Source organism: Dipodomys spectabilis, unplaced genomic scaffold (assembly GCF_019054845.1).
Source record: "Dipodomys spectabilis isolate Male_0828 unplaced genomic scaffold, ASM1905484v1 ptg000146l, whole genome shotgun sequence".
Taxonomy (NCBI): Eukaryota; Metazoa; Chordata; class Mammalia; order Rodentia; family Heteromyidae; genus Dipodomys; species Dipodomys spectabilis.
This window is the reverse complement of record NW_024870823.1, coordinates 279,317-294,161: the sequence shown is the minus strand read 5'-3', so window position 1 is coordinate 294,161 and position 14,845 is coordinate 279,317. Positions and strand designations below refer to the sequence as shown.

The window sequence follows — 14,845 nt, the reverse complement described above, 5'->3', positions numbered from 1 at the left end:
CTAGTTTCATACTGTTGCTTTGTGGCCATTAAGAGTTTTGTGAAAATACATAAGAAGACACACAGATTTATATACAATGACTGAAAAGTCTTTCATTTCTTTTTATGGTTTTCTAAGAGAGACTAAGGCACAAAAGGGAGGTTTCCATGGGTCTGGGGTCAGTTTGAAGCCAAGAGGCCTATCTTCTCATAATGCTCTTTTTATTTTATCTGCTTATTGGTCTGAGAATACTGTAGGAAAATGACAGCCTTCCCTCAAATTTCGCAAACTTTTTAGGAAAGGAAGCTCTTCTGTGGTTTAGCCATGGGAAAGTGCCTGGACCACAGTAGAGTTGGGCTGTCTGGATAAGTAGTAAGTCCAGGCCACAATCCAGATGCAGTAAGTTTTCCTGAAAGAATTCCAGTGTTGGTGATGCAGCCACTGTGAATTGTGGAACTCAGCTGAGGTTGCAAAGTCACTCAAAGTGAAGACTGGTTGGATGTAAGGAAGTATGTTGTGAATAAAGAATGAAGAAACTAGCCCATATCTTCATACATCAACCCTGCCAAAGGTTTGATGTTTTTAGGTATTAGGTCTCAGAAGGAAGCTATGAGCTGTGCTGGACATAGGAAGGGTGTCTTTTCCAATGACATAGCTAGGAACTCTGGTAGGTAACAGGAAAAAAGTTAAGTCTGGATAAATCTGGCAGTGTACTGGGTTTGAAGTGGACATGAAGCAAGCAAGGCTAGAAAGTTCTGGTCTTTGTGGTCAAAGTTTTGGCCACCTTGAGAGGAGATTTTTCGCAGAGGACATTACATCTCTGCTATTGTCTTCTTTTGGGTCTAACCATGATGACCCATCAATCCACTGGGAGACCCAGCAGGTCACAGCTGACGTCCCATAGCCGCCTTGCTACCGTTTCATTTCGAGCCTGGGAAGAAACCCATGCCACTTGGCAGTCACTAGAAAACAAAGAGGAAAAATAATTGAAGAGGATTAATAATGGAGCCTTCTCTGCTTGTCATAAATATGACCAAAACCCCAAACAAAATAGAGATCACAGGTGTCCTCCAGGTGCTTCACACAGCCAGTGCTGTCCTATTTCTTCACTCTCCAAGCTTTCTTTTTATTTTTTTTTTTGGGGGGTGGTGGTAACTGGGCTTGAATTTTCAAAAAGCTTATTATATATGTTCAAATAATAGTGTACAAAAGTTTGCTTCTGCCCAGGTACTGGTAGCTCATGCCTACAATCTTAGCTACTCAGGAGGCTGAGATCTAAAGACTGGGTATGGAGGAGCCAGCCTGGACAGGCTAATCCAAAGAGACTCTTATCTTCAGTTAACCAGCAGAAAGCCACAGCTGGAAGTATGGCTCTAGTGCTAGAGCACCAACTGTTAGAAAAAAAAAAAAGTGCAAGGCCCTGAGTTCAAACCCCCAAACCAGTATTTAAAAACATAAAAACAGGGCTGGGAAGGTGGCTCGGTGGTAGAGTACTGCCTTGCATGCATGAGGCCCTGGGTTTGATTCCTCAGCACCACACAAGCAGAAAAAGCAGGAAGTGGCGCTGTGGCTCAAGTGGTAGAGGGCTAGCCTTGAGCTGAAGAGCTCAAAGGCAGCACCCAGGCCCAGAATTTAGGCAACACAACCAACACAATAAATAAATAATAAAAATTTAAAAAGGGAGGCTGGGAACGTGACTTAGTGGTAGAATGCTTGCCAAGCATACAGAAGGCCCTGGATTTGATTCCCTAGTACCACATAAATAGAAAAGGCCAGAAGTGGTGCTGTGGCTCAAGTGGTAGAGCGCTAGACTTGAGCAAATAAATTCAGAGACAGTGCCCAGGCTGAGTTCAAGCCTCAGGACTGGCAAAAAATAAATAAAATAAAAATTGCTTCTTATAGGTCCAGACTTCTATCAAATAAACCTCTGTACCATATAAAGGAACATACTTGGGCCTCTATAACATACCACATACAAAAATTAACTCAAAACGGACCATATACCTAGATATAAGCTAAAACTATGAAACTGTTGGAAGAAACAACATAGACTTTTTTTTCTTTGCTTAGGTAAAGCAATAGTTTCTTAGATATGACACCAACAGCCCAAGTGACAAAAATAAATAAGATGGATTTCATCAAAAGTAAATATTTTAGGGGCTTAGTGGTAGAATACTTGCCTATGTGTATGGCTCTGTGTATGTACACACACACACACACACACACACACACACACACACACACACACACACACACACACACACACACACACACACACACACACACCCAAATTAAAGCTTAGTGGTAGAATACTTGCCTATGTGTATGGCTCTGTGTATGTACACACACACACACACACACACACACACACACACACACACACACACACACACACACCCCAAATTAAAGCTTTTGAACTTCAAAGGATACCAGTAAGAAATTTAAAAAAAAATCCATAGGATGAAAGAATATATTTACAAACCATATGTCTGATAAAGGATTCATATCTGGACTGAAAAGAATTCTTACAACTGTGCCCATGTAATTGTAACTCCTCTGTACGGTATTTTCACAATAAAAAAAAATTCTTACAATTGAAAAATTTAAGAGGGGGGCTGGAAAGGTGGCTCAGTGGTAGAGCACTTGCCTTGCATGCATGAGGCCCTGGGTTCGATTCCTCAGCACCACATAAGCAAAAACAAAAAAGCCAGAAGTGGCACTGTGGTTCAAGTGGTAGAGCGCTAGCCTTGAGCTGAAGAGCTGAGGGACAGTGCCCAGGCCCAGAGTTCAGGCCTCACAACCAGACCAAAAAAAAAAAAATTTAAGAGAATCACAAGAACAAGAAGTAAAGGATTTGGAAAGATACAGAAATGAACTATGTACATGCAAAATATTCAACAACATTGGCAGGAAAATGAAAATGGCAAAATATTACTTCCTATACACTAGGATGGGTAAAATCAAAAGGACAGACAGTAACTACTGTTGCCTAGGATATGGAGAAAGAGGAACCTCTTCCTCAACATAGTTTCTAGATGACCTGGAAATTCCACTTGCATATACCCAAGATAAATGTCCGTATAAAAAATATATATGACAGGGGCTGGGAAGATGGTTCAGTGGTAGGGCGCTTGCCTTGCAATGCATGAGGCCCTGGGTTCGATTCCCCAGCACCACATAAGCAAAAAGAAAAAAAAAAAGCCGTAAGTGGCGCTGTGGCTCAAGTGGTAGAGCGCTAGTCTTGAGTTGAAGAGCTGAGAGACAGCACCCAGGCCCAGAGTTCAGGCCCCACAACTGGACCCCCAAAAAATAAAAAATATATATATATATGATTATTCATAGCCCAAAAGTACAAACACAAATACGTTAATAAATAACGAATATATGGCAAGTTTGGTTTTAAGGCCATTTTCAGCAAGAAAATATAATGAAAAGCTGGGTGCTGGTTGCTTATGCCTGTAATCCAGCTATTCAAAAGGCTGAGATCCAAGCATCAAGGTTCAAAGCCATCCCAGGCAGGAAAGTACATGAGACTCATCTACAATTAAGCACCAAAAATCTGGAAGTGGAGCTGTGGCTCAAGGTAGTATACTTGTCTTCAGCAAAAGCAGCTCAGAGACAAACTTTTTGGTCAGAACCGCCATCTTCCAGTAAGTTGCCAAAATGACAAACACAAAGGGAAAGAGGAGAGATACTTGATACATGTTCTCTAGGCCCTTCAGGAAACATGGAGTTGTTCCTTTGGCCATATACATGAGAATCTACAAGAAGGGTGATACTGTAGACATCAAAGGGATGGGTACTGCTCAAAAAGGAATGCCCCACAAATGTTACCATGGCAAAACTGGAAAGGTCTATAATGTTACCCAGCATGCTGTTGGCATTGTTGTGAACAAGCAAGTTAAGGGCAAGATCCTTGCCAAGGGGCTGGGAAGATGGCTCAGTGGTAGAGCGCTTGCCTTGCATGCCTGAGGCCCTGGGTTCGATTCCTAAGCACCACATAAGCAAAAAGAAAAAAGCCGGAAGTGGCACTGTGGCTCAAGTGGTAGAGCGCTAGCCTTGAGCTAATGAGCTGAGGGACAGTGCCCAGGCCCAGAGTTCAGGCCCCATGACCGAACCCAAAAAAAAAAAAGATCCTTGCCAAGAGAATTAATGTGCAAATTGAGGCGAGATAGCTTCCTGAAACGAGTGAAAGAAAATGACCAGAAAAAGGAAGCCAAAGAGAAAGGAACCTGGGTTCAACTGAAGCTGGTCCAGCCTGCCCCACCCAGAGAAACACACTTTGTAAGAACCAACAGAAAGGAGCCTGACCTATTGGAACCTATTCCCTATGAATTCATGGCCTAAGAGATGTAAAAAAATAAAAGACTTCTGGACTATAGAAATGGGGGGAGAAAGAAAGGAAGAAAGAGAGAAAGAGAGAAAAAGAAAGAAAAGAGGAAGGAAGAAAGGAAGGAACGAAGGAAATGTAATTAAAAATCAAGCAATATTCTAACCCCAATCATTCTTTAAACAGACCAGAGTTCGGGATAGGTACTGGAAAAAAATCCAGGATTTTGAGGTGGCCAATCTCATATGCACATGTGACCCAATCAAACTGCAGCCCAGGTAGCTGGTGATGAAAGATGACTCCTTAATCTGCAGTGGCATCTATTCATATTCCTTATCCTTTCCTTAACTCAAATGTCAAATGCATTTGAAACCAAAGGCCAGTTAGTTCTTGTCAATGTGACATGATGATTAAGACATTTGAAACAATGAAATCACATTGAAAGGGATAAAATAAATATACAAATATCATGAGAGGGCAATCCAAATAATAGTTTCTGTGGTGCTTCTTCAGTTCAGAGAAGCCAAATGGAATATACTGCCTTTCCCTATTTAGCATATGTCCCTTGAGATGTCAAACTCTGAAAAGCTAAAAATAAATATGCAAGAAAAAAATGAAAGATTAGTACCATAAGAGAAAACTACCACTTACAAGTTCTCTAGATATTATGTACAAATTAATCATTTGAGTATTTTATCTGACACAAAATTTTTTAAATGTCAGTGTTATAGGTTTCATTTTTAATGAAATAACTTTTTGCCTCAAAACATCCACAATGACTTTAAATTTTTTTTAATGTTTAAATTTTTCACTTAGAAGAAAAAAAAATAAAAGAAATTTGTCATTTTGGGAAAAAAAAATAGCCAAGTGAGGCATATGCCTGGAATTCTAGTACTTCCTGAGGCAGGAAGATCATGAATTCAAGAACCACCTATATTACATGGTAAGACCCTATCTAATAAATAAGTAAACAAAACTATGCTAGGCATGGTGCTTCACTCCTGTAAACCCCTACATGCTCAAGAAATGGAGATTGGGAAGGTTGTGGCTTGATGAAGGACCAGGCAAAAAGTTAGTGAGACCACATCTCAATAAGCATGATGGCACATACCTGTGGTCCCAACTACACAAGAGGCCATAGGTGGGAGGGTTGTGGTATGAGTCTAGACAAAAACCTAAGTCCCTACCTGAAAAATAATTTAAAAACTAAAAAAGGAGTCGGGCGCGGTGGCTCACGCCTGTAATCCTAGCTACTCAGGAGGCTGAGACTTGTGGATCACAGTTCAAAGCCAGCCCCAGCCCTGGCAGGAAAGTCCATGACTCTTATCACCAATAAACCACCAGGAAACCAGATGTGGCGCTGTAGATCAAGTGGTAGAGTGCTGGCCTTGAGCTGAAGAGCTGAGGGACAGCACCCCAGGCCCAGAGTTCAGGCCCCATGATCAACCAAAAAAAAAATTTAAAAAGGTATATAGTTATGGTACAAGAAAGAAGGGCTCCTTCTACCAAGTACAAAACTCTAATACCCTAAAGTCCAAACACTAATGCAAACAAAAATACAAATAAAACAGAATAGATAAGCACAGATTTCATATTCTAAATGAAAGTCACTGAATACTACATGCCATATGCTACCCTTATGTGACATGTCCAATTACAGGCAAACCCTGAGGCACAGACAGTAGATTAGTAGAATAGGCAGAAAGAACAGCCAGTAGTACGAAGGCCTCAGGCTTCAACCAAAATAGACTTGTGTTCATTTCTAGACAATAGACTAGACATGGTAAAGCATTAGCCAGTGAGGGAAAATATCAAGTACAGAGTTTGAGTCCCAGTCTCAGACCAGAAGACAAAAAAAAGACAAAAGCAATTTAACTCTTTTCTAAATTAAGACACTGTACTTTTCAAAAGGCATGGCATACCAGACAAAACCAGATTTCCTTTGGGTAACAAAATCTCATTCTCAAAGACAGATATACTCATACCTGAAATGTTTGCCACTTAGACTCTCAAGACCTTCTGTTACGGCGCAATACAGGCTGGTCTGGGCTCCTTGCTGAGGAGTTTTGATGAAGAAGGAAAAAAGCCACCACATCAAACTCATGACAGTTGAGTGCCGAATCAGTTCAGATTTGACTGTGCCGGGGTGAACAGAATACCCTGTTACACCTGAGCCTGGGGTACCAAAAAGAGAGGGAAGACAGGACTTGATTTGTACCAAATAGCCAAACAGAGCAAAGGTTGTGAAGAAACATTTGACCCCTACTTGTGACTCCAGGCTCACAGTGGCCTCACAAGCACCACTCCTGGAAGTTCACACCTCCATTTTACAGAATCAGCTTAGGCCCAGAGAGGTTAATATAACCACACCTAATACAGTTATAATCATGGAAGCAGGTCCTGTCCAGGAGAGGGGCTCTAAAGACAATTCCTATTCTGAGGCCTTAGCTGCCTTCCACACACTCATGCCTCCACACTCATTTATCCCCACTCACCCTTCAGCCTCCTGTGCAGTTCCCGGGTGAAGAGAATGTTCGCTAACTTGCTGTGACAGTAGGCCAGACCTGCACTGTAGAACTTTTCCCCTTGCAGGTTATGGAAGTGGATCCTTCCCAAGTAATGGGCCAAAGAAGACAGATTTACTACTCTTGATGGGGCTGACTCCTTCAGTTTCTCGAGTAGCAGATGAGTCAGGAGGAAATGACCTGTGGAAGATAATCAGGATGACCTTGAGTTCATGACCTATATGAGGGTAAGGAAGTAGTGGTGCCTGTACAGCTAAGGATGGTGGAAAATTGGATGTCCATGTGAAGGAACTGGAGATGGATCCCCATCTATGTCCCCATACAAAACTCAACTCAAAGAAGGATCCATGACCTTATTGGAAGACTTGAAACTTGAAACCACTAGAGGAAAACATAGGACAAACACTTCAAGATCTCGGCATATGCAGTGACTTTCTGAACAGAACTCTATTAACTCAGGAACTGACTAATGAGATTAAATACCTTCTGCATGAAAAAGGAAACACTATAGCAAAGAGATAGCCTACACACAATGTGAGAAACCTCTATCAGCCTCTATTCATCCAGTGGGATCAATATCCAGAATACATAAAGAACTAAAAAAAAAAAAAAAGAGCAAATTACCCAATCAATAAACTATGTACGAATGAACTAAACAGCTCTCAAAGTACAGATGAGGGGCTGGGAAGGTGGCTCAGTGGTAGAGTGCTTGCTTTGCATGCATGAGGCCCTGAGTGCGATTCCTCAGCACCACATAAACAAAAAGAAAAAAGCCGGAAGTAGCACTGTGGCTCAAGTGGTAGAGCACTAGGCTTGAGCTGAAGAGCTGAGGGACAGTGCCCAGGCCCAGAGTTCAGGCCCCATGACCCCCCCCAAAAAAAAAGTACAGATAAACTAGGTGCCAGTGGCTCACACCTATAATCCTAGTTATGCGAGAGGCTGAGATCTGGATGATAGCTTCCAGTCTCCTGGGCAGGAGATTCCATGAGAGTCTTATCGGCAATAAACTACTCAAGAAAGCCAGAAGTGGTGATGTGGCTTAAGTGGTAGAGTGTTCACTTTGAGCAAAGCCCAAGACCAGAGTTCAAGCCCCAAGACTGGCAAAAAAAAAAACTATGTATGTGTGTGTGTATATATATATATATAGAGAGAGAGAGAGAGAGAGAATGAGAGAGGGAGAGGGAGATGGAGAGAGACAAAATGTTATTCACCATGTTTAGCCATAATGGAAATACAAATCAAAACTACATTGAGTGATAGAGGGTAGAGGATAGAGGATAGAGGGATTGAGATTGATTGAAACAATGAAATCCCTCTCTGCATAATTATTTTAAGCTAATTCATAACAAAACAAAACAAAAAACCTACATTGAGATTCCACCTTACCTCATTAACAAAAGTTAATGAGAAAGGGTGCGGTGGAAGGAACCACTGGAAAGGAGGAAGGGATAACAAGGGGGGGATAATGGGTGAATGTAATCATTGGACATTGCACACATGCATGAAATGCCATAATGGAACCCATGATTTTGTGCAATCAGGACACACTCATTAAAAAAAAAAAAAACCTGAAGAAAAATGCAATAAAATTTGGTCCCTACAAGGTCTAGAGCCTTTGCATAAACATCACTTCTAAGAAAGTAACACAGTCCCCAGTGCAATCAGGTTTTTCAGAAGCGCCCCCACAGTAAATCAAATCTGAATTACAGGTTGAAAAGCAGAAAGAACCCACAGCAGGCTTCAGGTTTACCCCTCAGCTTTCAGGCACACTTTATTTTTTACTTATTATTCTATTATGGCCCAGTGCTCTAATCAGACCACAAAAGTAACTAAATCTGACCCCTACCTTTTTCCAGGGAGAACTTTAGGTTCCCTGTGGCTTTGTGATGATGCCAGATTTCTTACCCAAGTGGTTGACTCCAATGTGCATCTCAAAGCCATCCGCTGTCTTAGAGTAGGGACACATCATCACTCCCGCATTGTTGATCAAAATATGGAGGTGTTTTTCCTCTACAAGGAAAAGATGAAACATGGAGCATATGGCCAGCCATAGGTTGTAATCTTACAAATCTGCCTCACAACCCAGACTTTGTGAGTGGGGATGCATGCTAGACACTGGTGGCTCATGCCTATAAGCCTAGAGACTCAGAAGACTGAGATCTGAGGATCAAAGTTCAAAGCCAGTCCTAACAGAAAAGTCTAAAAGGCTCTATCTCCAATTAACCAGCAAAATCCTAGACTGGAGGTATGTGGTAGCATACCCAATGTGAGTGAAAAAGCCAAGTGAGAGCAAGAGGCCAAGGAGGTCGAGCCCTGGTACTAGTGCACCAAAAAAAAAAAAAAAGGAGAGATGCAGGATTTTCTCTACTTCTGTCAAGGTTACGTAGGCCCTAGTTGCATCTAATATACTCTTACAACAAGGCAGAATTCCATTTTATATCAGTAAACAGCTTTTCCAGTCTTTCTAGCTTAAGAAATACTTGTTCACTCACTGCAATGGAGAGTGTTCCATCTGCTTCTCCCAATAGAAAGTATTTACAAGCTGAGTGAAAAGACTCCAGAGTCACAATAAAAAGAATGTACCACATAACCCTGTTGGTAAGACTTGGCCCATAAAGAACCCTGGCAACTCTGTGGTTCATTTTTTATTTATTTTTTAATTTAATTTTTTTTGTGGTCAGTCTTGGGGCTTGAACTCTGTGTTTGGGCGCTGTCCTTGCGCTCTTCATCTCAAGGCAAGCACTCTACTGCTTGAGCCACAGCACCACTTCCAGTTTTCTAGTGGTTTATTGGAGATAAGAGTCTCACGGACTTTCCTACCCGGGCTGGCTTTGAACCTAGATCCTCAGATCTCAGCCTCCTGAATAGCTAGGATTATAGGCGTGAGCCACTGGTGCCCGGCTTTATTTTTATTTTTGTCAGTCGTGGAGCTTCAACTCTGGGCCTGGGCACTGTCCTCTTGAACTCTCCAGCTCAAGGCGAGCACTCTACCTCTTGAGCCACAGTGCCACTTCTGGTTTTCTGGTGGCTAATTTGAGATGAGAGTCTCAGGGACTTTCCTGCTGGGCTGGCTTTGAACTGTGATTCTCAGATCTCAGCCTCTTGAGTAGCTAGGATTATAGGTGTGAGCCACCGGTGCCCAGCTTCTGTGGTTCATTTCTTTATAATTACACACCATATAAAGATGTTGTTTTACCTGAGTTATAAGCAGTTATGCTTTCAGAGTACTCTTGAATTTCCTTTTGAGAGATACTACATTAATGTGTCAGCTCCACATTCTTGCACAAATTAATTAATTAGTACCCTACACAATCTGATGAGCACTCTAGATCCCAAATGATACCAGCCTGGGATTCTAATTTCTAACAGATGACTTTCTTTTTTGGGTGGAGGGAGTAGTACTGGGGTTTGAAGTCAGAATTTTGCTTTTGTTAGGCAGGCAAACTACCACCTCAGCTCGAAGAGGTGCTTCTTTAGCGGAGCCCTGAGCTGGTGGCCGGAGTTTGAGTTTCATTCCCTCTACCGTGACCAAGTAAGAATTTCCACCTTCTATATACAGCTCCAGATTTCAAGGGCCTGAAGCCTCATCTCCAAGCCTCTCTTCATGAGGATGTAGACATCAGGACCTAAAAAGCCCACAGTAAATTCTAATATTCCTGTGAAATTTCTCACTGCAGCTTTGGCTCAGTGCTCTTTTTGGACTCCTGTTTACTTCTGTCTTGGGAGGCTATCCCTATGATATAAATCTTGTCCATATGATCATTATGAGTTCTACTGTAAATCTTTTTGGCTATTTGTCCAGTATTTCTATATGTTAAAAGCTAAGCCTGGAATGTGGCTTAGTGGTAAAGTGCTTGCCTAGCATGCATGAAGCTCTGGTTTCAATTCCTCACATAAACAGAAAAAGCCAGAAGTACAGCTGTGGCTCAATTGTTAAGAGTTCTAGTCTTGAGCAAAAGAAGCTCAGGGACAGTGCCCAGGCCCTGAGGTCAAGCCCCAGGAGTGGCAAAAAAAAAAGCTAAAAGCTAAGCCTGTCATTTTGACCATGATACCCACAATATAGTGGCTGGTTCTACACTTACCTGCTAAGAAGTCCTTGGCAAAGGCTCGAATAGACTTAGTATCAGCCAAGTCCAGTTTCCGCACCAACACCTGCTGGTTCCCGGTCAAGCCTTTGATCTCCTTAGCCACCAATTCTCCCTTTTGCACATCCCGGCAAGCTAGATATACTCGGGCTCCTGTCAAACATGTGAAAGACAAATTGTCAGCTTTGTTTCTGACTGTTAGAAACCTCACAGATGTTGAGTGTTGTGATCAATAATATTTGTTAAGTGCCCAATATATGGAGCATTATAACAAATTCATAGTAGTACATTCAGTGGCGTGCATGGAATGTTCCTGCCTTCTGAAACTGGGAAGAAACAAATGGCTATCACCATAAGAGGTAAAAACAGCAGTAGCAGGAGGGGTTTGAGAGTAGATAAACTTGCCTCTTTGAGCCAGTTCTTTGGCTGTCTCCTTCCCAATGCCTGTGTTTGCTCCGGTGACTATAGCTACCTTCCCTGGAAGCTGGACAGTAGATGTACACACCCCAGAGGTCAGCATCCTCCTGCAGACATGGAGAGCACATAGATACTATAGGTTTAAGGATAATTGGGAGGAAAGAAGAAAACAAGTTCTCTGCCTTTTAACCCAGTGGTGCACACCTGTAATCTCAGCACCAGGGAGCATAAGATAGAAAGACCAAGAGTTTGAAGTTTGCCCAGCACCAATGGCTCATTCCTGTAATCCTAACTACTCAGAAGGCTGAGATTTGAGGCTCATGGTCTGAAACCAGGCCATGCAGGAAAGTCCATGAGACTCTTACCTCTAACCACTAAAACACTGGAAATGGAGCTCAAGTAGTAGAACACCAGCTTTAAGCAAAAAGCAGCTCAGGAGCTGAACACAGGTGGCTCATACTTATAATCCTAGCTACTCGGGAGGCTGGGCTCTGAGGATCAAATTTCAAAGCCAGCCTCAGGAGGAAAGTCCATAGAGTGCTAGCCTTGAGCCAAAAAAGGTCAGGGACAGCACCCAGACCCTGAGTTCACGTCCTAGTACTGGCACAAGAAAAATAAAAGTTTGAGGCTAGCTTAGACTGCATAATGAGATGTTGCCTCAAACAAGGCAAAACAAATTTTCCTTCTTGCTAAGGACAAAAGTGGCTCTCATACAGAGCAAAACTTAGAGGAACTGCCTACAGCACAAGAACTAGTTGAGTATTTGAGGTGCCAGGCACCTCTTTGAACTCTCAGGCATTTTTTGGATTAGGAAATCACAAGATTCGGTGTAGAGGAGGAAAGAACTTGTGTCTACTTGTCCCATCTACTAATACCTAGAATTCAATGGTCTTAAAATGGTAAATCCAATCTGAAGAGCTCACATTAGAAAGCCTGTGAATCTGGGACAAAACAATAAAAACAAAAACACAGGTGGGTGCCAGTGGCTTATGCCTGTAATCATAGCTACTCAGGATATGAGGATAGCAGTTTGAAGCCTCATCTCCAACAAACTACAAAAAACAAACAACAACAACAACAACAACAACAAAACCTCAGCATCTCAGGGACAGTACCAGGCCCTGAGTTCAAGCTCCAGGACAGGCGCAAAAACTAACAAGCAGAAAACCACCACACTCACATCAATACCTTTACAAATAAAGCAGGAGGCTAGGATGGAGCTCAGAGGCCTTGAGTTTGATCACTAGGGCCACAAAAACAACCAAGCAACAACAATAACCACAACAAAAAGAGTTAAGGACAAAGTAAAGAAATGATTCAAAAACTGATTTGCCTAATTAGTCCTGGTTCCTAAGCATTATATTCTATTGCCTTTCCAAACGAACAAATGCACATACATGGATGAGCAGTTCTTATTCTTTTGTCTACAACCCTTGGTCTAAAACAGTTTGTTGACTGAAAGATACGTTGCTCAAGAGAATTACAGCCTTTCTCGGAAATGGGAATTTCAATACACACTGAAGCCTGAAGCCACTGAAGCCTGTGCTCAGGCAAACCAACCGATGGTGTTGACCAACCTGACCCTTCCTGCTCAAAGGAAGGACAAGGACAAAGCCCCCTTACCTCACAACCTTCCACATCCCTTCAGCTGCAGCTCCAGGAAGGACAAATGTTAGGAACCTGTACTTTTCCTTTCTCCTTAATTAGCAGAGATGAAAGATAACCAACCACGAAAGCCAGCTCATGCCTGGCTCCAGTGAGATAGCTAGGTTTGAGAGAACATCCTAAGGAATATAATCTTTCTCATATCTCACTGGACTCTTTCTACTTCTGGTTCCACTTTCCTACTTTAAGAGGACCTCGTGGTGAAAATGGATAGAAAGCCTATGTTTCTGAGTATGACACCCACGTGCGCCTAGCACTGGGAGCAGAGGGTATTCAAAGGGGAGGGGGGAAAAATACAACGAGTAGAGTCACCACTGGAGGGAGGATAGATTACAAGGAAGGAAAGGAGGAAGGGGAAGGCAGGTTAGCCTAGACGGATCAGTCTTTCTACATAAGAGATAACAGCGAGAGCGGGCACCGCGTCAGGAGCCATAACCTCGTGGCAGGAGTGGGTCTCTTCAGTTACTGGTTGGCTCTTCGTCACTACTGGTGATTGACCCAGAGCCAATCAGCAGGCTGCTAATTCTCAGGGCCCTCAGGCCAGCCTTCGGCTGAGCAGGACCAAGCCAAGAGACCCCACCCTGTCCTCGTCCGTCCTCCCCCTCTCAGCCCTTCAGCACTGAGCACAAGATCCATCCCAACCCGCCACCCCGCGTCCCCGCAGCGACGAGCGGGGGGGGGGGGGGGGGGGGGTGGAGGTCTCACAATCACGTCCCTCGGAGACGTCTCCTTTGTACCTCGCCAGCGGGGGGCAAGGGTGGGAGTGGGGGGGGGGACGCATCCTATTCTAGGGTCTGAAGCCCGCCCCAAGCGGTAAACCCCAGCGTCCGGAGTAGCCGTGTCCTGGGGGCTCCCTGGAGTCGACGGCGGGCGGTACGGGTGGCGAGGGGCCCGGAGAAGCCAAGTGGGATGCTCAGAGCCCCGAGCCTTTTCCCGACGGCCTGGGACCCCGGGTCTCGCCTGCCCCAACCCCAGGTCTCCGCCGTCGGGGGACCCCTTCCCCCCGCCCGCCGGAGCATTCCCGCTCTCCTCACCCCCTCCCGCCGCAAAGGCTGAGCACCTCCCGCGGACACACACCTGATCTGGGGCGCAGCCACATACAGGACAAAGGGCAGCAGGAGCAGCGGGAGCAGGAGCAGGAGCCCGACCATCTCTGCAGGACCGAGCCCGGGATGAATGGCCCCTTCCGCGCGGCCGGCAAGACTATGGCTTCTCTTGCTAGCCCCGCTCTGGTCCCTGGCCGCCGCCCCCGGAGCACAGCCTTCTGGGAAGTGTAGTCCAGGGCTTGGAGCCACCCGCGGGCGGGGCTACAGTCGGGAGGCGCCGCTGTGCGGCCCTGGTCGCCGCTGTTGGCACCACCAGCCTCCAACCTACCGGGGCCTAGGGCGCGCGGGATCCGCCAACCAGCACTCTCGAGGCTCAGACGAAATCTACCCAAGTCTCTAACCCCACGGGTCTAAGTCCACTGCGATCATAGCGAGCAAATGACGTGATTGGTTCTGTTGGCAGTTGAGTGTTGGAAAGTATTCTGGGACCAATTACACGGAAGAAGAGCAGTTGAAAGTCTTGACAGTTGGTGAGGAAGAGTGGAACCTTTTCTCCTTGAAGATCCCTTTATCCCATGGAAGCAAAACAACTATTAAGCCTGGAAGATATTCCCCAGCAAAATCTCCTCCTTGTGTCTACTTTGAAGTGTGATGGTAACTAGCATAATGGCCCCCAGAGTTTGTTACTTGATAATAAAATACAGTATTCCTGATGACTTGGGGTTATCTGCATTGACTTCTAAGCCAGCAATGAATCTCTCAGTTTGGCACAGTTGATTTTGGCTAATTTATAAAAGA

At 44.1% G+C, this 14,845-nt stretch overlaps 1 protein-coding gene across 1 annotated transcript; it reads right to left on the bottom strand.

Moving 5' to 3' along the window:
* Positions 1-71: 71 nt before the first annotated feature.
* On the bottom strand, positions 72-14,215 carry Rdh11 (retinol dehydrogenase 11). Its single transcript, XM_042691849.1, has 7 exons — positions 14,079-14,215; positions 11,325-11,443; positions 10,917-11,072; positions 8,740-8,844; positions 6,805-7,014; positions 6,295-6,484; positions 72-941 (listed from the first exon to the last, which is right to left on the bottom strand). The coding sequence occupies exons 1-7, from the start codon at positions 14,150-14,152 to the stop codon at positions 839-841; spliced, it is 957 nt and encodes a 318-aa protein (XP_042547783.1). The 5' UTR covers positions 14,153-14,215; the 3' UTR covers positions 72-838.
* Positions 14,216-14,845: the final 630 nt, after the last annotated feature.

What these genes read in the sequence shown, in the direction of transcription:
- Rdh11 (XM_042691849.1), bottom strand. Translation starts at nt 14,152, where the DNA reads ATGGTCGGGCTCCTGCTCCTGCTCCCGCTGCTCCTGCTGCCCTTTGTC. An exon ending in TGCCAAGGACTTCTTAGCAG is followed by an intron (nt 8,845 to 10,916) that starts GTAAGTGTAGAA and finishes TTTTCCTTGTAG; the next exon opens with AGGAAAAACACCTCCATATT. An exon ending in CATTGGAGTCAACCACTTGG is followed by an intron (nt 7,015 to 8,739) that starts GTAAGAAATCTG and finishes TATCTTCCACAG; the next exon opens with GTCATTTCCTCCTGACTCAT.